Consider the following 24,218-nt stretch of genomic DNA (forward strand, 5'->3'; position numbering starts at 1 on the left):
TAAAATTATCCTGACTCTTGGTCCAAATCTCTCTTCTTTAGATCATTTTTTCTTGAAATATAGAGTACATAAAAATTTTCTAGGCATCTTGTAAAAAGTACAAATCCTGGGGCTCTAGTCATGGAAGTTGAAATTCAGTAGCTCTTGGGTACAGCTCATAAAATTTACATTCTTTTTAAAAAACATACCAGAAATTCTGTTGCTTATCACAGTTTGAAAGTTACTAAGAGTCTATTCATTTTTGTTTAGGAAAACAGCATAGAAAGGTGGATATCTAATGAGTAACACTGAACAAATTTGAGAAAGCAGCATAATATAATCCTATTTTTAACATAAATTTAGAGTCTTCTTTCAGAATAATGCTGTAATTTTGTAAAGATGTATTACTTTTTCTCAGATTTTGATTGACCAAAAGTAAAAATATGTATAAAAATTAAGTCAATGACTATACGAATCTGTTAAGCTAATAAAAATTAATTCAATCACTTATTACAAATCTACTTTAGAACATACTCTGTGTCATGCACTGTCCCCTAGACCCTGGAAATACAATAGTGAGAAAAAATACAAGCACAATTCCAGTCTTCCTGTACCTAAAATCTAAAGAGGAAAGCCACCACTAGTAAAACAGTCACACAAATAAATAGAAAGTCTTCACTGTGATTTCAACTACTGTATGAATGAGAGGTACATGGTACTATGAATGTATGCAATAGAGGAATTTTACGTAGCCAAGACAGTCAGAGAAGTCTGCTCCAAGTGAAGCCTGAGCAAAGATTCAAAATGTGAAGCCTAAATAGGTGTTAAACAGGCAAAGTAAGGAGGGACAGGAGTTTCATGCCGAGGAATCAGGTTATGTAGGTGATAGATTAGATACAGGAATGGGTAGAAGGATAGATAATGATGATGGTAACAGATAAACAGATAATAAAAGTTCAGCTTGATCAAACTGATTGAAAGCAAAATTGCTTTTGGAAAAAAAGGAAGGTAGAACTGTTTGTTTCTCATTTCCATTCTTGAGTACCCTTGGTATAAAGAGTTGGTTATTCTCATGAGACTGAAAACAGTAGGAAAAGGTCACTTAGATTAGATTAGTAAATAGCAAGCAAATGTAAGAAAGCCCTCTAGGCATCATGAGTAACATAATGATGGTCAGAAAGTATCTGAGGAGAAGGTAAAGAGGAATGACCCAATCCCATATGAAGCTGAACATTGCCAGCCCAGGATGTCAAGAGTACATCAGGAGACATCATCTTGTATAAAAATAAATATTCTATCAATAATACCATACTTCCTAAATAAGGGTATACCATAATTCTTCATAACTTTATTATAAAGGTGAACACATCAGCTTTGCAGGTATTAATATTAATGTACTATGGAAAGTCTAGTCACATTATTAAATATTATTTTTTATTGAAATATTTTCTCATGACTATTTCTACAAATCCTTTTCCATTGAGTCAACACAAACTGGTCCTTTGTACTGGATGGTTCATTGTAGATGAGTAAACCGCATGATAAAAATAAAAATTAGTCACCATGGCCTGAGTTTTTCAATTTATCTCTCTGCATTAATCTAATCTTGCAGACAGTAGCTAAACCTCCTATTCACTTGGTATTAGGATGTGTTTAGGACTTTGCTTCCATGATTGATTGCCGTGCCTGCTTCCCTTTTTTCCAGAGCATATTCCCGCACGTGTTTGGAAATGTCTGTCCTCAAACAGTATTTACTGGATTAAAAATAAAACAATTAGGATAACGAGCATCTTTGGTATCAAAATTCTCATTTTAGTTTTAAATGATTTAAAACAAAGACCTGTTTAATGTTTTGAATACCAGTAAGTTTAACTTTTTCACTTAAAACTACTATATAGGAGAAACAACAGGGGTCAGGTGGGGTGGCTCATGCCTGTAATCCCAGCACTTAGAGAGGTCAAGGTTGGGATTACTTGAGGCCAGGAGTTTGAGACCACACTGGTCAACACAGTGAGACCCCATCTCTATACAAAATTTAAAAATTAGCTGGGAATAGTAGCATGTGCCTGTGTCCCTAGCTACTCAGATGGCTGAGGCAGGAGGATCACTTCAGCCCAGGTGGTCAAGGCAAGAGTAAGCTATGATCATGCCACTGCACTCTAACCTGGGCAACAAAATGAGACCACGTCTCTAAAAAAAAGAAAAAGAGAAAGAAAGAAAACAGCAGAAAAGTTTCTAAAATCAAATAAAAATGAAGAAAAAAACAATAGATTTATAATGCAAATAGTAATGTATAATAATAGGGGTTTTGTTGAATCAGCAAGTCTCAGAACTTCACAGAAAATGTGATGTTATCTGGTTGAGAAAAAGCCAGAAAAGTTGCTTGGAATTTGGGGAATTCATCTCAGCATTGGGAGGAGGCTCTAAGAAGAACTCCTCATGAAGGACTGAACAGTCACACCACAAGGACTCTACAACCTGGCACCACTAGTTGCTGTCTACAAGGAGAATGAGCAATAATTTCACAAGAAGTCAACACACAACTTTCTGTTTGTTAGCACATGAATTTATCATAATTTGACATATTTGACCAGTTGTCAAGACTAAAGCCTGTTCCTGATTCAATGATTTTACCTTCAAAGCAAGAAGACTCTTTTTGCCTCTGTTTCTAAGGAGGAATTTTCCACTTTCAAGTACTACTTCCTCATCTGAAAAATAATATGGTTTGAACAGATGACTCCGGTTAATTTAAAAATTCTGTGACTCTGTAACATTGCTAAACTGACATATGAAGGTCTCTATTTCATGTTAGGTCTCTATTTCATGTAGGTCTCTATTTCATGTTACCAGTATGATAGTAAGAGCTTTAAAGATTCCAAGGAGATATATATACACATATACATTTTATTCACTTTTCAGCTTTAAAAGACAATTGATTCTCAAGAGAAGATTTTCTAACTGAACATGAAATCAACAGAAAGAGTTGATCTGATATCAGTCTGCAATGCTGGGGAACCCTTGATTGAGGCTAGATTGAATCCATGAGGATTCTGCTCAGGGCTTTTGGTTTGTCATTTGCTCAGCAGTCCTTACCATGAAGAAATGAACAGACTGTGCCCATTTTTCAAACTTGACTATTTCCAAATACAGTATTTAATTTAGTGATCCTTTACAATAGCATTGTCCCTGAGGGGGAAAAATAGTTGTCAGATTACTGACCATTTGACACTGAATCATTATAACTAAGTATCAAATTTAATGAGGTTTCTACTACATGAGTGGCATTGGTATATCATCTGGACTGTCACACATTTGTCATCGCTGAGATGTTTGCTTCTTATTAATCTATCTTCAAAGATGCCTTATGTAAATTAGCTGAAAAAGCCTTTTAGGAGAACTTTTCCTCCCTATTTTAAAAAGTCAAAAAACAGCAAAAGTAGAATTATTAACAGGCCTTAAAAACAAAGATACTGACTATATTAGTAGGTTGATGTAATTCACTCCGAAATATATACAGGAAGCTTATGGCAGGCAGCATTCAGTATATGATGTATAAAAATATTTTTTCAGAAATAAAGCATTGATAAGCCAATTCTAATATAATAATAGTAAATCCTGTTTTCACTTTTTTACGGTTAAAATTTTGTTTAATCTCTCTTAGAAGGTAAATCACACTGGCAAATATTCAGAATATCTGTATGTTAATATATTCATAAAAATATTTCAGATTTACCATTATTTAGAAAAGTTAGCTGTCCATAGGCTATAACGGTCTCAGTTTCCAATAATGATGACCCTTATTATTAAATCATATGAAAGGATGATTTTCTTCATTCATGGAGCTAGTCTGTCATTTTTATTACCACCCTAAACTTGGATGAAAAAAAAGCCTGTTAACCCAAATATATTTTGATTTAACAAAAAAGAAACTTAAATTTCATCTCTAATATCATTATCATATTTTAAAACATTCTTTTACTTGTTAATTCCACACTCAAAATATAACTCCACTGTCCTTTCTTCCGTTATTTATTTTTCCTTCCTTTTTTCCCTCTCTTCATCTTTCCCTCTACAAATATTTATTGAGGGTCTAATGTATATCATGCACCATGTTGGATGTTCAGACAAGTGGAAGTTACAGAAGAATAAATAGGCACTTTAATGGCTGACTAATATTTCAGGATAAGAATTTAGAATTTAAACATTACATAATTATTGAGCAATTTGTTTACAATGGTTTATAATTATAAATAATTACACAGCCTCAGTCAGTATCTTGGGTATATAAATCTTTGTCCCTGTCACTATTTATTTTCTAAGAACCATATTTGGGCAAGCAGACAAATATCAAAAAGAACAAAGAGGATTTATTATGTTGTAAATTATATTTTTTGTTCCAGCTGAAGGTTTAAAAATTAGATTATTACCTATTATGAAAGCAATATACCCTTCTTTAAGAGGGCTAATTTAAACATTTTCATAGAACTTTAATACTCTGAGAGGCAAATTATTTTATTTAAATTAACAAAGAGTTGTCTTCCACAGTGTCTCCCATTGGGCCTTGCACATAGGTGGTTGTTAAGTGCTCTTTGAAGAGGTGAATAAATAGAATGGAGGGAATGAAACAGAACAAATGTAACAACATAGTAGAGCTTAATAAATGACTTTATTGGCAATTATTCCTACATAGACATATTAACTAAATTTCAAGTCTTTTTCATAATAGTTGAGGGTTCTCCTGACAGTTTCTTTTTTTTTTTTTAATTTATTTATTATTATTATACTTTAAGTTGTAGGGTACATGTGCTTAACGTGCACGTTTGTTACATATGTATACTTGTGCCATGTTGGTGTGCTGCACCCATCAACTCATCGTTTACATCAGGTATAACTCCCAATGCAATCCCTCCCCCCTCCCCCCTCCCCATGATAGGCCCCGGTGTGTGATGTTCCCCTTCCTGAGTCCAAGTGATCTTATTGTTCAGTTCCCACCCATGAGTGAGAACATGCGGTGTTTGGTCTTCTGTTCTTGTGATAGTTTGCTAAGAATGATGGTTTCCAGCTGCATCCATGTCCCTACAAAGGACACAAACTCATCCTTTTTGATGGCTGCATAGTATTCCATGGTGTATATGTGCCACATTTTCTTAATCCAATCTGTCACTGATGGACATTTGGGTTGATTCCAAGTCTTTGCTATTGTGAATAGTGCTGCAATAAACATACGTGTGCATGTGTCTTTATAGCAGCATAATTTATAATCCTTTGGGTATATACCCAGTAATGGGATGGCTGGGTCATATGGTACATCTAGTTCTAGATCCTTGAGGAATCGCCATACTGTTTTCCATAATGGTTGAACTAGTTTACAATCCCACCAACAGTGTAAAAGTGTTCCTATTTCTCCACATCCTCTCCAGCACCTGTTGTTTCCTGACTTTTTAATGATCGCCATTCTAACTGGTGTGAGATGGTATCTCATTGTGCTTTTGATTTGCATTTCTCTGATGGCCAGTGATGATGAGCATTTCTTCATGTGTCTGTTGGCTGTATGAATGTCTTCTTTTGAGAAATGTCTGTTCATATCCTTTGCCCACTTTTTGATGGGGTTGTTTGTTTTTTTCTTGTAAATTTGTTTGAGTTCTTTGTAGGTTCTGGATATTAGCCCTTTGTCAGATGAGTAGATTGCAAACATTTTCTCCCATTCTGTAGGTTGCCTGTTCACTCTGATGGTAGTTTCTTTTGCTGTGCAGAAGCTCTTTAATTTAATGAGATCCCATTTGTCAATTTTGGCTTTTGCTGCCGTTGCTTTTGGTGTTTTAGACATGAAGTCTTTGCCCATGCCTATGTCCTGAATGGTACTACCTAGGTTTTCCTCTAGGATTTTTATGGTATTAGGTCTAACATTTAAGTCTCTAATCCATCTTGAATTAATTTTCGTATAAGGAGTAAGGAAAGGATCCAGTTTCAGCTTTCTACTTATGGCTAGCCAATTTTCCCAGCACCATTTATTAAATAGGGAATCCTTTCCCCATTTCTTGTTTCTCTCAGGTTTGTCAAAGATCACATGGCTGTAGATGTGTGGTATTATTTCTGAGGACTCTGTTCTGTTCCATTGGTCTATATCTCTGTTTTGGTACCAGTACCATGCTGTTTTGGTTGCTGTAGCCTTGTAGTGTAGTTTGAAGTCAGGTAGCGTGATGCCTCCAGCTTTGTTCTTTTGACTTAGGATTGTCTTGGAGATGCGGGCTCTTTTTTGGTTCCATATGAACTTTAAAGCAGTTTTTTCCAATTCTGTGAAGAAACTCATTGGTAGCTTGATGGGGATGGCATTGAATCTATAAATTACCTTGGGCAGTATGGCCATTGTCACGATATTGATTCTTCCTATCCATGAGCATGGTATGTTCTTCCATTTGTTTGTGTCCTCTTTGATTTCACTGAGCAGTGGTTTGTAGTTCTCCTTGAAGAGGTCCTTTACATCCCTTGTAAGTTGGATTCCTAGGTATCTGATTCTCTTTGAAGCAATTGTGAATGGAAGTTCATTCCTGATTTGGCTCTCTGTTTGTCTGTTACTGTTGTCTAAGAATGCTTGTGATTTTTGCACATTAATTTTGTATCCTGAGACTTTGCTGAAGTTGCTTATCAGCTTAAGGAGATTTTGGGCTGAGACAATGGGGTTTTCTAAATATACAATCATGTCATCTGCAAACAGGGACAGTTTGACTTCTTCTTTTCCTAACTGAATACCCTTGATTTCTTTCTCTTGCCTAATTGCCCTAGCCAGAACTTCCAACACTATGTTGAATAGGAGTGGTGAGAGAGGGCATCCCTGTCTTGTGCCAGTTTTCAAAGAGAATTTTTCCAGTTTTTGCCCATTCAGTATGATATTGGCTGTGGGTTTGTCATAAATAGCTCTTATTATTTTGAGGTACGTTCCATCAATACCGAATTTATTGAGCGTTTTTAGCATGAAGGGCTGTTGGAATTTTGTCAAAAGCCTTTTCTGCATCTATTCATACTGATGAAAATACTCCTTAAGCAAGTTCCAGTTAGTCATTGCTGCCCCAAAATTTATTAGCTTAAAACATCACTCTGTTATTTTGTCTCATGATTTTAGCAGCTGACAGGCCACGCAATTCTTGCTCGATTTTCTCATGTAGTTGCTGGCTGAAGCTGGAGCCATCTGAAAGCTTCTTTTGTTTATTTTTTATTTTTTAAAAAATTTATTTATTATTATTATACTTTAAGTTGTAGGGTACATGTGCATAACGTGCAGGTTTGTTACATATGTATACTTGTGCCATGTTGGTGTTCTGCACCCATCAACTCGTCATTTACATCAGGTATAACTCCCAATGCAATCCCTCCCCCCTCCCCCCTCCCCATGATAGGCCCCTGTGTGTGATGTTCCCCTTCCTGAGTCCAAGTGATCTCATTGTTCAGTTCCCACCTATGAGTGAGAACATGCGGTGTTTGGTTTTCTGTTCTTGTGATAGTTTGCTAAGAATGATGGTTTTTCACAAATAATAATTGTATGTATCCAGGATGTACATAGTGATGCTTTGATACATATACTGTACAGCAATCAGATCAAGGTAATTAGCATATTCATCATCTCAAACATTTATCATTTGTGTTGGAAACATTCAATATCCTCATTCTTGCTATTTAAAACTATGGATATTGTTAACTATAGTCATCTTCCAGTGGTCTATAGCCCTAGAACTTATTCCTCCTGTCTAGCTGTATTTTTGTATCCTTTAACAAATCTCTCCCTATGCTATTCTCCCCCTTCCCCTTCCCAGTCTCTAGTGTCCTCTATCCTTTCTACTTCTATGAGATCCATTTTTTCAGCTTTCACATATAAGTGAGAACATGTGGTGTTTAACTTTCTCTTCCTGGCTTATTTCACTTAGCATAATGTCCTCCAGTTCCATCCATGTTGCCACAAATGACAGAATCACATTCTTTTTATGGCTGAGTAGTATTCCATGGTGTATATATATCACATTTTCTTTCTACATTCATCTGTTGTTGGGCTCCTAGGTTGATTCCATATCTTGCCTATTGTGAATAATGCTGCAATAAACATAAGCGTACAGATGTCTCTGATACACTGACTTCCTCTTCTTTGGATAAATGCATAATAGTGGGATTGCTGGAACACATGACAGTTCTCTTTGCAGTTTGTTTTGTTTTGTTTTGTTTTTGTTTTTGTTTTTGTTTTTTTTGAGACGGAGTCTCGCTCTGTCGCCCAGGCTGGAGTGCAGTGGCGCGATCTCGGCTCACTGCAAGCTCCGCCTCCCGGGTTCCCGCCATTCTCCTGCCTCAGCCTCCCGAGTAGCTGGGACTACAGGCGCCCGCCACCTCTCCCGGCTAGTTTTTTTTAGTACTTTTTTAGTAGAGACAGGGTTTCACCGTGTTAGCCAGGATGGTCTCCATCTCCTGACCTCGTGATCATCCCGTCTCGGCCTCCCAAAGTGCTGGGATTACAGGCTTGAGCCACCGAGTCCGGCCCTCTTTGCAGTTTTTTGAGGATCCTCTGTACTGTTCTCCACAGTGGCTGTACTAGTTTACATTCCCACCAACAGTGTATAAGACTCCCTTCTTCTCCACATTCTCACCAGCAATCGTTATTTTTGTCCTTTTAATGATAGCCATCCTAACTGGGGTGAGATGATACCTCAGGGTGGTTTTCATTTGCATTTCCCTGATTATCAGTGATGCTGACCATTTCTTTCATATATCTGTTGGTCATTTGTGCGTCTTCTTTTGATAAATGTCTTTTCGGATATGACTGCTTTTTAATAGCATTGTTTGTCTATTTGCTGTTGAGATGTTTGAGTTCCTTGTATATTCTGGATATTAATCCCCTTTCATGTGAATAGTCTGCAAACATTTTCTTCCATTCTGCAAGTTGTCCTTTCATTCTGTTGATTATTTCATTTGCTGTGAGGAGCTTTTTAGTTTGGTATAATCCTATTTGTTTATTTTTGCTTTTGTTGCCTGTGCTTTTGAGATCTTATTCATAAAATCTTTTCCAAAACCCAAGGTCCTGAAGCACTTCCTCTACATTTTTTTCTAGTAGTTTTATTGTTTCTGGTCTTATAGTTAGCTCTTTGATCCATTTTAATTGATTTTTGTATGAGGTGAGAGGTGGGAAGTCTAGTTTGAGCCTTCTGCATGTGGACATCCAATTTTTCCAAAACCATTTAGTGAAGAGACTGTCCTTTCCCTAATGAGGGTCTGATCTGAAGGCCTCTTCACTGACATGTCTGGTGCCTGGGCTTGGATGGCTAGAATAGCTGGAATAGCTAGAGGCAATCTGGAGCTCTCTCTCCACAGACCTCTCTAAATGGCTAACTTGGACTTCTTCACAGAATGGCAATTTCCATGTAATTGGACTGACAACTGTCTTTTCCTATAACAAGCATTCCAGGAAACCTGTGGTAAAGATGCAAAGCTTATCCTCAACTCAAAATTCATACACAGTTATTTGTACCATTGTTTACTGGGTGAAACAGTCACAAGCCAGCCCAGATTTAAGGAGGTGAAAAAATTGACTCCATCTTTCAATGACAGAATGGATTGCATGTTCAGGAAGTAAAGGAAGTGATGGTGGCCACCTTATACACATACAGACTCAAAGTGATTAATGCTTTCTTCAAATGCCATCTGCATCTCTACCACATAAAGTGCGGCTTTCCCTAACACATACGTTTTCTCTTTCTGTCCTTTTTTCAGTTGAGGATACTTTCTAAATTAACAGTGAAAACAGTAAATATCTGTGTACTCCTTGCTTCTTTCCACAAATTAGGATTTACAATCACATCCAAATTTAACTCTCAGCTGTGCTGTTCCGTAGCAGTGACTTGAGCAAATAACTTCTCATTAGAATGAACTCTCTGATACCCAGTGCCTACCATAAAACTTAACATATAAGGTTATCGACTAAATAACTTTCTAAGTAATCTCTTTGAGATTCCGTTACTTCCTCTATGAAATGGGGATAACAATGCCCACCTCACAGTGACAAAGAAGTAAATGAACAATTTAATGTTTGCAAACACTTAGCGCCTTAATACAGTACAATACAGTGAGATTATCACAGCTATTAGTATTATTATAGTTAGTATTCTTCTCACTATTATATCATTATAATGTATTGTAGATGCTCCTCCACTTATCTGTCACCACAGTCTAAAAACTTGTTAGACACCTTCTTCAACACCTGGATCTCATTTATTTTCTTTACCCTATCCTTAGTCACTATTTTAATGGCTTCAACATTGATACTGGGTGATGCAATAGACATATTTTTTCATAAATCCTAGACCTTATCAACCCTGTAATAATATTCTCAAGTTTGCTTTAGATAAACAAAAACCAACTTCTTACTCAAAAACCACCCTACCTCTAAATTCACAAATCTGTCAATTTTCTCTTGCAACACCATTCTTACTCTTATATTTTCCTCCCATAACAATCCAGTCTCCTTGACTCCCTTCTTTTATTCTAGTCTGTCAGCCCCATTCTGGCTTCATCTGACTTGACTTCATGGTTACCCACAGCATTGTCATATTTGATGATAAAAAAATATCAGAATTACAAACTCCCAAGCCTGAATGGATGCTACTGACTACTTTCCTGGTCTTGGTCCTGACTTTCCTATCTTTACTGAATTGGTCAGTTTCACTTCAAAATGATACCGTCTAACCAAACTTGAACTCTAGTACTATTCTAGAATCTTTGTATTTTCTCTTCATTGCATCCTTCCACTTTTATCATGTGCTATTCCAAAACTTTCCTGTTATCCTCCAGCCCCCAATCTAATTTCCCCCAATCACCTTAACTTTTGTAGACAGTCTTATATTCTTAAGTTTAAAAACATGAGTACCTTCCAAAATGAGCTCTCTCAACCTTTCCCCTTACCATCTCGAAAACTTTAGTTATTTTGCTGTTTCTTCCTTCATTTAACTTAGAGGAAAAAATTGTCATTTATTCTCAAGATTGCTCTCTAGACCTTTGCCCACAATCCCAACTTTTGGTCACCTTCCTGATAGAATAGTCTCTATCTTCTATATCTTTAGTATCTTGCATCTGCTGGTGGTTCTTCTCAGCCTTGATTTTAAAAATCAAACAAAAAAAATTCATTCCTTATTTTCTAAAAATGTAATTTGCCCCAGTGAGGCTTTTAAACTTTTTCTCCATCTTACTGAACCTGTATTGTTGATACTCTGTATTCAAAAGTCTTCACCAACCCCTCTATCTGTTCAGCATGCAACCATTTCTTGGCGTTTGGCTCATATCTCTTAATCAACAAATCCACATAGCACTTGCTACATAAAGACCAACTCAGAAAATACTTAAAATACTTAAGTTTTTGACATTCAAAATAAAGCATTATTGTAACTTTAATTGTCCATACAATGGACTGAAAGAACTGGCATTGCTTTGTAGCCACTAAAATATAAATAGCTGTGCATTTTTAAAATACTATTCAAAATCACCACTAGAAATAAAAATATAATGGCACATTTCTCCTCAAATCTGATTATAATTGGCTCTTAAAGATGAAGTCCGTATGCACACAGATTAGTCAATACTATTCTATACCATTCTTTCATAATCAAAAGGGAATTAATCCTCTTTTACTCACGACTTCCCCACTCCAACAAAGAAAAAAAGGAAGCTAATCACAGATCACAGTCTCCTTTGAACTCCCTACAGAACTTTATATATGTCTCATGTCTGGCATATGTCCTTACCTTGTCTATACTATCATTATTTCAGAACCTTTTGTATCTCCCTTGTTAGAGTCTAAGCTATGTGTACTTGACAGTACACATCAGATGGCTTGTATATGGTATGTTCTCTGAACATGAACATTAGCTCTATCCACTTATAGTATTTTAGTAAGGCTGAGATTTTCTTTGTCCCTGATAGCATTGCCTGTGATTTTCTGTTGCTGCCTCTGTAAACTGTGATTGATTTCAGCAGCTGCATTTGATATTGGCATTCACATCTTTGTATTTGTTTCTCATTATTTTTTTCTTTTTCTATAAAATATAATGCTAATTGGTAACTGCCTCTGGGCACAAAATATCAGAAAGAAATCAAATCTACAATTAAGTTTCCCCCAGAAATCCTAGACTCCAACTTGCATCCATGATTTTTGTTGTAAATTTTCATTACTAAATTCATATTTCATTAAGATGATTACATAGTTTGATGGGCTACATATTGGAAATATAATTTCTCATGGCTCCTGATAATACTCTGTGCTTAACTTTATCCATTGCCTTTGACCTATAGGTCCCCCAGGCCCACCTGGGATAGTAATTGTTGAGGAAATCACCGAAAGTACAGCCACACTATCCTGGAGCCCAGCAGCTGACAACCACAGCCCAATCTCCTCCTACAACCTTCAAGCTCGCAGCCCATTTTCGCTAGGCTGGCAAACAGTAAAGACAGGTAAGAGGCACTAATGCAACATCAGATATAACCAGAGTGGTCTTCTATCTCATAAGCCATATTTGGCTAAGTTCTTACTAGGATCTTCTTTGGATTCTGAAATCTCTTTATTATTTATTACAATATTGACAACTCTTTGCTACTTTTTATGAACCTAAGAAGAGCAAGGTACCTTGGCTTTCCTCTTTTCAGTTCCCAAAGAGGGACCGTATCATGTTCACTTATTTGTTTGTTGAAATAACCTTAAACTCACATAGAAGTTGCAAAAATAGTGCAGAGTTCCTGTGGATCCATTCCCCAGCTTCCTGCCATGATAAAAGTCTTACATAACCATAGTACAGTTACCAAATCAGGAGATGATGTTGGTGAATTGATGTTAACTAAGTTTCAGACCTTATTAGGATCTCACTAGTTTTGATATGCAATTGTTTTAGTGTATACTTATACGAGATTCTATGAAATTTTATTATGCAGACTCAAGTAACCACCGAGACAATCTGGATATAGATCAATTTCATTAGCTCAGTTCCTTGTGCTACTCCTTTCTAGTCATACATCTGTTTTATTTATAAAAAGAAAATCTAGTGGCTGGCAAGATGGGTGAATAGGAACAGCTCTGGTCTGCAGCTCCCAATGAGATTAATGCAGAAAGTGGGTGATTTCTGCATTTCCAACGAGGTACTAAGCTCATCTCACTGGGACTGATTAGACAGTGGGTGCAGCCCATGGAGGGCAAGCTGAAGCAGGGTGGGGCATTGCCTCACCCAGAAAGCATAAGGGATCAGAGAACTCCCTCCCTTAGCCAAGGGAAGCCGTGAGGGACTGTGCCATGAGGAACAGTGCACACCAGCCCAGATACTACGCTTTACCCAGAGTCTTCACAACCCACAGACTAGGAGATTCCCTCAGGGGTCTATAGCACCAGGGCCCTGGGTTTCAAGCAGAAAACTGGGCAGACATTTGGGCAGACACCGAGCTAGTTGCAGGAGTGTGTTTTCATACCCCAGTGGCTCCTGGAACGCTAGCGAGACAGAACCATTCACTCTCCTAGAAAGGGGGCTGAAGCCAGAGAGCCAAGTGGTCTAGCTCAGCAGATCCCACCCCCACGGAGCCCAGCAAGCTATAAGATCCACTGGCTTGAGATTCTCAGCAGTCTGAAGTCAACCTGGGATGCTTGAGCTTGGTCAGGGGAGGGGTGTCCACCATTACTGAGGATAGAGTCATGTGCCTCCTGACTGGGACACAACTCCCAGTAGGGTGTTGTGACTGACACCTCATAAAGGAGAGCTCTGGCTGGCATCTGGTGGTGCCCCTCTGGGACTAAGCTTCCAGAGGAAGAAACAGGCATCAATCGTTGCTGTCCTGCACCCTCTGCTGGTGATGCCCAGGCAAACTAGGTCTGGAGTGGACCTCCAGCAAACTCCAGCAGACTGCAGCAGAGGGACCTGACTGTTAGAAGGAAAACCAACAAACAGAAAGAAATAGCATCAATATTAACAAAAAGGATGTCCACACAGAAACCCCATCTGAAGGTCCAAAGACCAAAGATAGATAAATCCACAAAGATGAGGGAAAAAACAGCACAAAAAGGCTGAAAATTCCAAAAACCAGCACACCTCTTTTCCTCCAAAGGATCACAACTCCTCGCCAACACGGGAACAAAACTGGATGTAGAATGAATATCACGAATTAACAGAAGTAGACATCAGAAGGTGGGTAATAACAAACTCCTCCAAGCTAAAGGAGCATGTTCTAACCCAATGCAATGAAGCTAAGGACCTTGAAAAAAGGTTAGATGAATTACTAACTAAAATAACCAGTTTAGAGAAGAACACAAATGACCTGATGAAACTGAAAAACACAGCACGAGGACTTTGTGAAGCATAAACAAGTATCAATAGCCAAATCGATCAAGCCGAAGAAAGGATATCAAAAATTGAAGATCAACTTAATGAAATAAAGCATGTAGACAAGATTAGAGAAAAAAGAATGAAAAGGAACGAACAAAGCCTCCAACAAATATAGGACTATGTGAAAAGACCAAACATACGTTTGATTGGTGTACCTGAAAGTGACAGGGAGAAGGAAACCAAGTTGTAAAACATTCTTCAGGATATTATCTAGGAGAACTTCCCCAACCTAGCAAGACAGGCCAACATTCAAATTCAGGAAGTAGAGAGAATACCACAAAGATACTCCTCGAGAAGAGAAAGCCCAAGACACATAATCATCAGATTCACTAAGGTTGAAATGAAGGAAAAAATGTTATGGGCAGCCAGAGAGAAAGGTCGAGTTACCCAGAAAGAGAATCCTATCAGTCTAACAAGGGATCTCTCTGCAGAAACCCTACAAGCCAGAAGACAGGGGGGACCAATATTCAACATTCTTAAAGAAAAGAATTTTAAACCCAGTATTTCCTATCCAGCCAAACTAAGCTTTATAAGAGAAGGAGAAATAAAATCCTTTACAGATAAGCAAATGCTGGGAGATGTTGTCCCCACCAGGCCTGCCTTACAAGAGATCCTGAAGGAAGCACTCAGTATGGAAAGGAAAAACAGATACAGCCACTGCAAAAACATACCAAATTGTAAAGACCACCGACACTATGAAGAAACTGAATCAACTAACAGGCAAAATAACCAGCTAGCATCATAATGACAGGATCAAATTCACACATAACAATATTAACCTTAAATATAAATGGGCTAAATGCCCCAATTAAAAGACACAGACTGACAAGTTGGATAAAGAGTCAAGACCCATCAGTGTGCTATATTCAGGAGACCCATCTCACGTGCAAAGACACACATAGGCTCAAAATAAAGAGATAGAGAACGATTTACCAAGCAAATGAAAAGCAAAAAAAGCAGAGGTTGCAATTCTAGTCTCTGATAAAACAGACTTTAAACCAACAAAGATCAAAAAAGACAAAGAAGGGCATTATATAATGGTAAAGGGATCAATGCAAAAAGAAGAGCTAACTATCCTAAATATATATGCACCCAATACAGGAGCACCCAGATTCATAAAGCAAGTTCTTAGAGACCTACAAAGAGACTTAGACTTCCACACAATAATAGTGGGAGACTTTAAAACCCCACTATCAATATTAGACAGAGGAACAAGACAGAAAATTAACAAGGATATTCAGGACTTGTACTCAGCTCTGGACCAAGCAGACCTAATAAACATCTACAGAACTCTCCACCCCAAATCAACAAATATGCATTTTTCTCAGCATCACATCGCACTTATTCTAAAATTGACCACATAATTGGAAGTAAAACACTCCTCAGCAAATGCAAAATAATGGAAGTAATAACAAACTGTCTCTCAGACCACAGTGCAATCAAACTAGAACTCTGGATTAAGAAATTCAATCAAAACTGCTCAACTACATGGAAACTGAACAACCTGCTCCTGAATGACTACTGAGTAAATAATGAAATTAAGGCAGAAATAAATAAGTTCTTTGAAATCAATGAGAACAAAGAGACAACATACCAGAATCTCTGGGACACAGCTAAAGCATTGTTTAGAAGGAAATTTATAGCACTAAATGCCCACAGGAGAAAAGGGAAATATCTAAAATCGACACCCTAAAATCACAATTAAAAGAACTAGAGAAGCAAGAGCAAACAAATTCAAAAGCTAGCAGAAGACAAGAAATAACTAAAACCACAGTAGAAATGAAGGAGATAGAGAAACAAAAACCCCTTCAAAAAATCAATGAATCCAGGAACTGGTGTTTTGAAAAGATTAACCAAATAGATAGACCACTAGCCAAATTACTAAAGAAGAAAAGAGAGAAGAATCAAATAGACACAGTAAAAAATGATAAAGAGGATATCACCACTGATCTCACAGAAATACAAACTACCATCAGAGAATACTATAAACACCTCTGTGCAAATAAACTAGAAAATCTAGAAGAAATGGATAAACTCCAAAACTATACCCTCTTAAGAATAAACCAAGAAGAATTTGAATCCCTGAATAGACCAGTAACAAGTTCTGAAATTGAGGAAGTAATTAATAGCCTACCAACCAAAGAAGCCCAGGACCAGAAAGATTCATAGCCTATTTCTCCCAGAGGTACAAAGAGGAGCTGGTACCATTCTTTCTGAAACTATTCCAAACATTAGAAAAAGAGGGACTCGTCCCTGACTCATTTTACAAGGTTAATATCATCCTGATACCAAAACCTGGGAGAGGCACAACAAAAAAAGAAAATTTCAGGCCAGTATCCATGATGAATATCAATGGAAGAATCCTCAATAAAATACTGGTAAATCGAATACAGCAGCACATCAAAAAGCTTATCCAAAATGATCAAGTCAGCTTCATCCCTGTTATTCAAGGCTGGTTCAACATATGCAAATCAATAAACATAATCCATCGCATAAACAGAATCAATGACAAAAACCAAATGATTACCTCAATAGATGCACAAAAGGACTTTAATAAAATTCAACAACCCTTCATGGTAAAAACTCTCAATAAAATAGGTACTGATGGAACATATCTCAAAATAGGAAGAGTTATTTAGGATAAACACTCAGCTAATATCATACTAAATGGGCAAAAAATGGAAGCATTCCCTTTGAAAACCGGCACAAGACAAGGATGCCCTCCCTCATCATTCCTACTCAACATAGTATCGAAAGTTTTGGCCAGGGCAATCAGGCAAGAGAAAGAAATAAAAGGTATTCAAATAGGAAGAGAGGAAGTAAAATTGTCCCTTGTTTGCACATGACATGATTGTATATTTAGAAAACCCCATTGTCTCAGCCCCAAACCTCCTTAAGCTGATAAGCAACTTCAGCAAAGTCTCAGGACACAAAATCAATTTGCAAAAATTACAAGCATTCGTATATACCAATAATAGACAAACAGAGAGCCAAATCATGAGTGAATTCCCATTCACAATTGCCACAAATAGAATAAAATACCTAGGAATACAACTTACAAGGGATGTGAAGGACCTCTTCAAAGAGAACTACAAACTACTGCTCCAGGAAATAACAGAGTACACAAACAAATGGAAAAACATTCCATGCTCTTGGATAGGATGAATCAGTATCATGAAAATGGCCATACTGCCCAAAGTAATTAATAGATTCAATGCTGTCCCCATCAAGCTACCATTGACTTTCTTCACAGAATTATAAAAAACTACTTTAAATTTCATATGGAACCAAAAAAGAGCCTGCGTAGCCAAGACAATCCTAAGCAAAAAGAACGAACCTGGAAGCGTCACACTACCTGACCTGAAACTCTACTATTAGGCTACAGTAACCAAAACAGCATGGTACTGGTAATAAAACAGATATATAGACCAATGGAGCAGAACAGAGGTCTCAGAAATAACACCACACATCTACAACCATCTGATATTTGACAAACCTGACAAAACAAGAAATAGGGAAAGGATTCCGTATTTAATAAATAGTGCTGGGAAAACTGGCTAGCCATATGCAGAAAGCTGAAACTGGATCCCTTCCTTACACCTTAGACAAAAATTAATTCAAGATGGATTAAAGACTTAAATGTAAGACCTAAAACCATAAAAACCCTAGAAGAAAACCCAGGCAATACCATTCAGGACATAGGCATGGGCAAAAAGTTCATTGCCAAAAGCAATGGCAACAAAAGTCAAAATTGACTAATGGGATCTAATTAAACTAAAGATCTTCTGCACAGTGAAAGAAACTTTCATCATAGTGAATAGCCAACCTACACAATGGGAGAAACTTTTTGCAATCTATCCATCTGACAAAAGGCTAGTATCCAGAATCTACAAAGAACTTAAACAAATTGACAAAAAACAAAACAAAACAAAAAAACAAAAACAAAAAAAAACAACCCCATCAAAAAGTGGGCAAAGGATGTGAACAGATACTTCTCCAAAAGAAGACATTTATGCAGCCAACAATCGTATGAAAAAAAAGCTCATCATAACTGGTCATTAGGGAAATGTAAATCAAAACCACAATGAGATACCATCTCATGCCAGTTAGAATGGTGATCACTAAAAAGTCAGGAAACAACAGATGCTGGAGAGGATGTGGAGAAATAGGAATGCTTTTACACTGTTGGTGGGAGTTTACACTCCCACCACAATTAGTTCAATTAGTTCAACCATTGTGGAAGACAGTGTGGCGATTCCTCAAGGATACAGAATCAGAAATATCATTTAACCCAGCAATCCCATTACTGGGTATATATCCAGAGGATTATAAATCATTGTACTATAAAGACACATACACACGTATGTTTACTGCAGCACTATTCACAATAGCAAAGACTTGGAACCAACCCAAATGGCCATCAGTGATAGCCTGGATAAAGAAAATGTGGCACATATACGCCATGGAATACTATGAAGCCATAAAAAAGAATGAGTTAATGTCCTTTGCAGGGACATGGATGAAGCTGGAAACCATCATTCTCAGCAAACTAACACAGGAACAGAAAACCAAACACCGCTTGTTCTCACTCATAAGTGAGAGTTGATGAAGGAGAACACATTGACACAGGGAAGGGAGTATCACACACTGGGGCCTGCCAGGGGGTGGGGGCTTAGGCGAGAGATAGCATTAGGAGAAATACCTAATGTAGATGACAGGTTGATGAGTGGAGCTAACCACCATGGCATGTGTATACCTATGTAACAAACCTGCCCATTCTGCAAATGTATCCCAGAACTTAAAATATAATAAAAAAAGAAAATCTAATATAAAATTACACTGCACACCGTTTTAATGCCTGCTTCCAAGATGTTTGCATTATAGTTGCATTATTTTAAAAATTTTTCATCTCTAAACATTTTCTTTTCATTTTACAATTTCCCATATCTCTCCAAATGTGGCTGTCCAGCAGGGATATGTAAAGTCACACTTACTTGATAGTTATTAGACACTTATTAAACATATTGGTATTTGAAAATTGTACAGTAAGGCTACAGAAGAGAATCTTTAGAAGCAATTGTCCATACTGAGTAACAACTGTGTTTTTGTTTTAAAGTCTGATGACCTCTATTGACCTATTTAGAAATTAAATATAGAAATCAGTAAAATATTTGAGTACAGTAACCTTAAAACTCAACCAGAATATTATGAGGGTAAAGTGGTTCATTTTGTTGTATAGGTAAATGAAATTTGGGTTTTTGTATGAAACATCGTAATATCAGAAAGAGAAAATTTGTTTACCTATATGCAGAATTTAATTCACAATTTATTTGATATTTAGGCTCCTGCATTAAGTTAGATCTCAGTTTGATCATTATAGTGTCTATAAACATATTTATTATGCACATATACATATTTATTTTGTATTATAGATAATTGCTCATAGCCTCATTCCTGGATCCATTAAAACCCTGTGATACCTTTAAAGACCCCAAAATTGGGGAATCTCTAGGTATGGTAGTTAATTCAGGAAGGACACATTTAAACCACATGAGCAGATTTACTCAGAAATTCTTATAACCTTCAACCCTGTGCTTCAATCTTATTCTGAGTGTGACAGCTTAAATCTTTGGCTCTGCAGCCAGGAAATGACCTCAACTTCAGATCTGGTGTTGTGCACTCACCTAACCCATCCTCTTGCCTACAGCCATCCTCCCTATCTGCTCTTGCCACACTACCCATGCAACTTACTTTTGGAGAAGTTTTCCTTGTGGATACATTGCAATACATGTGTGTGTTTTTTTTTTTTTTTTTTTTTTTTTTTGAGACGGAGTCTCACGCTGTTGCCCAGGCTGGAGTGCAGTGGCGCGATCTCGGCTCACTGCAAGCTCCGCCTCCCGGGTTCCCGCCATTCTCCTGCCTCAGCCTCCTGAGTAGCTGGGACTACAGGCGCCCGCCACCGCGCCCGGCTAATTTTTTGTATTTTTTTTTTAGTAGAGACGGGGTTTCACTGTGGTCTCGATCTCCTGACCTTGTGATCCGCCCGCCTCGGCCTCCCAAAGTGCTGGGATTACAGGCTTGAGCCACCGCGCCCAGCCTACATGTGTGTTTTATTACTCATCCTATGCCCATAGCAATCCAGTACATATCTTCTACCTGCTACATCCATGCTTTGCTAGTTACACTTATGTTCTGATTCTCACCTATGGTTTTCTCAGTTCACCTGTTTTTACTTGTTTATATATACATATGTTTTTATATATATATATATATATATATACACACACACACACATATATGTGTGTGTATATAAAAACATACATATTCATGTGTCTGTGGAGGATTTAGGCATTTGAATTAAATGTCATTTTTGTGTTTGTTTTAGAAGTCCCTACTGTAAAGTTGCATCTTTCTAATATTATTTGAATGCTAGAAATATTTTTAAATTTTTATTTTACTTTAAGTTCTGGGATACATGTGCAGAATGTGCAGGTTTGTTACATAGGTATATGTGTGCCATGGTGGTTTGCTCTGCCTATCAACCTGTCATGTAGGTTTTAAGCCCCACATGCATTAGCTGTTTGTCCTGATGCTCCTGATGCTCTCCCCTCCCCTCATTCCCTGGCAGGTCCCAGTGTGTGTTATTTCTCTCCCTGTGTCCATGTGTCCTTATTTTTCAGCTCCCACTTATGAGTGAGAACACGTGGTGTTTGGTTTTCTATTCCTGTGTTAGTTTGTTGAGGATGATGACTTCCAGTTTCATCCATGCCCTGGCAAAGAACATGAACTCATTCCTTTTTCATGACTACATAATACTCCATGGTGTATATGTGTCACATTTCCTTTACCCAGTCTATTATTTATGGGCATTTGGGTTGGTTCCATGTCTCTACTAATGTAAATAGTGCTGCAATAAACATACGTGTGCATGTATCTTTATAGTAGAATGATTTGTATTCCACTGGGTATATACCCAGTAATGGATTGCTGGGTCAAATGGTATTTCTGTTTCTAGATCCTTGAGGAATCATCACACTATCTTCCCCAAGAGTCGAGCTAATTTACATTCCCACCAACAGTGTAAAAGTGTTCCTATTTCTCCACAGCCTCACCAACATCTGTTTTTTCTTGACTATTTAGTAACCGCCATTCTCACTGGCATGAGATGGTATCTCATTGTAGTTTTGATTTGCATTTCTCTAATGATCAGTGATGGGTTGAGCTTTTTTTATATATGTTTGTTGGTCACACAAATGTCTTTTTTTGAGAAGTGTCTGTTCATATCCTTTGCCCACTTTTTGATGGTGATATTTTTCAGAGTTCTTTTTTAATTCAATTCAGCAAGAACAACACTTCTAAAAACCCTGCAATTGTGCTGTACTTATAAAAAAGTTTTCCTTCAGAAAAAGATTTCTGCAAGTGATCAATTGTATTTACCCTTCATGGTGCTAGGGCTCTCACTAGATGTGTCCTCTTCTAACTCATTTCTCCAAAACGCACCATTAATTGCACCTATTGGCAGAGGCATGCTGTCCTCAGGGAAAGCCTGATGAAGAGCTGTCCACAAGATTTACATGCTCCAAAATAGGTCTTTTAGATGCTTCCTGGTTTTAGTACCATGCTCATTCTCATCGTTTCTTTCACGCCTATGATGAGGAAATAAGTCTCTCTGGAACCACACCAGCTCCACTGGTCATGAGCCTTTTGGTTTCACAGTTGCTCCCTCATTCTAAATTAATTTCAGTCAAAATAAACTCCAATTTAACAATATCCATTAGAAAAAAAAATGAATCTGGAGTTTAACCTTGCTGATACAATTAATGCAATTAATAATCTACTATTTGAAAAGCATTTAAAATATACCAAAATGAGCATAAAAAATAATGAGTTTCTCATTTGTGGAAAATGAAGTCAGAGGTTCCACATGAACCCTCTAGCTGAGCACATCTTGGAATTAACATATGAATACTGCCTCCTGCAAATGAGACTAAAATGTAAATAAGAATAATGTATTTATTTTGAAAAAAGTTTGCAAAGAGCCATAACAAATAGATCATTTCACTTGCAGACCTCTTTTCCACTCAAGCAAATGGCTTTTGATTTAGAAACCTGACTTTCTTTTTTATACTACTGAGAAGCATTAGCTGACGTAATTTTTGATTATGTCTACCTAGGAATATCAAATTGCCTATAATCACAGAATTCATTGGTCTTTGTTTACTTAACTCAGATATGCTTCTTAAATATTCTTGTATCAGTGGATATGTCTTCTACTGCGGGTATGTTTGCACAGACTGATTGGTTCCATTTTTCAACTGAACAGATTTATTTGGTATTTTATTAATTAAATTGGTGGCTGAGTTTGGGTGGCACATACTTGTGATCTCAGCACTTTGAGACATCCTGAGGTGGGAGGATCACTTAGGGCCAGGAGATTGAGACCAGTCTGGACAACAGAATAAGATCTTGTCTCAAAATAAATAGTCTTGGATGTGATTCTTTTGCTTGGAAAGGCATTTCAACAAGATGTTTCCCCTAAGTCAATATAAGGTCTTCCACTGTCTTTAGTTGCTGTCATGTTCTCTCTGATGCACAATGTTTTCTTTGAAACCAACTTGTCCCTAAAGTTCCGGAAATAATATATTTATAAAAAGATGCTGCAAGACCTTTAAAATACTTATTTTGGTATAAATCCTCCATTATTCTTCATCTCCACAATATTGCATTTCAAATCAAAATCCTAATTGTATAAAAAAGAAAGTTTTTACTTTCTTTCATATTGCATTTTGTTTCACCAAAAATAATAATACCTTCAATTAATACTTATAATTATTTTATATCTCTTACAAGTAACAGGGAATTTAGAATTTCCAAATCTTTTTTTTTTTTCACTTTAAAGAGAGGAATGAAGGGTGGTGGAAAGGATATGGGCTTGGAAAGGGAGTCTTTAAAGTCTATAGTTATGACTAAGAGGATATAAATATGCATCGCTTTCGAAGGAAGACTATTTTTATATGTATATTAAAGCTTATACTAATTACATCAAGATTCAAGCAGAATTAATTAATATTGCCAATTCTGTTCACACCAGGCAATTTGAACTCTCATTCATTTAATAAAAATTTACCAAGCACCTTTTAGGAAGTGTTCTAGGCACATGCGGCATATCAGGTGTTCTAGGTACATGAACAACACCAAATAAATAAATCCTTGCCCTTGTGAAGATTGTATTCTTATAGGTGAAGACAAACAATAAACAGAGAACATAATAAGCAAGTAAATTATATAATATCTTAGAAGTTGATGAGTACTATGGGGGGAAAAATAAATTATATGCAGTAAGAGGAATCAGAAGTACTATGATCAGGGTCAGTGTATTAGTCACCTCAGGCTGCTATAACAAAATTCCATGGACTGAGTGGATTAAACAACAGAAATTTACTTTATTACAGTTCTAGGGGTTTGGAGTTCCAACATCAAGTTGCTTTCTCACTGTGTTCTCACATGGATGACACACACACACACACACACACAAAGTGAGAGAGAGCTCTCGTGTCTCATCCTATAAGGACACTAAGATCACAGCCCCACTCTTACCACATCATTTAACCTTAATTATTTCCTTAGAAGCTCTATCACCAAATAACAGCCACATTAGGGGTTAGGACTTTAATATATGAATTTTGAGAGGACACATTTAGTCCATTGCAGGAAGCTTGCACTTTGAAATAGAGTGGTCGGGGTATGCCTTACTGAGAAGGTATATTTGTGTACATTTTATAGGAGGTATGGGGGAGGCAGCCCAGGTATAAGGAGCAACTAGAGCAAAAGTATTAGGAGCATGATACGCAA

General features: G+C 37.1%; 1 protein-coding gene across 1 annotated transcript in view; it reads left to right on the plus strand.

Moving 5' to 3' along the window:
• The window catches only part of CNTN5 (contactin 5), a 1,035,741-nt gene that overhangs the window by 926,090 nt on the left and 85,433 nt on the right, over positions 1-24,218 (plus strand). Inside the window, exon 16 of the mRNA XM_077964911.1 lies at positions 12,298-12,456. Within this exon, the coding sequence (XP_077821037.1) occupies positions 12,298-12,456 (159 nt within the window). The remainder of the gene's footprint in view (positions 1-12,297; positions 12,457-24,218) is intronic.

Source organism: Macaca mulatta, chromosome 14 (genome assembly GCF_049350105.2).
Source record: "Macaca mulatta isolate MMU2019108-1 chromosome 14, T2T-MMU8v2.0, whole genome shotgun sequence".
Classification (NCBI taxonomy): Eukaryota; Metazoa; Chordata; class Mammalia; order Primates; family Cercopithecidae; genus Macaca; species Macaca mulatta.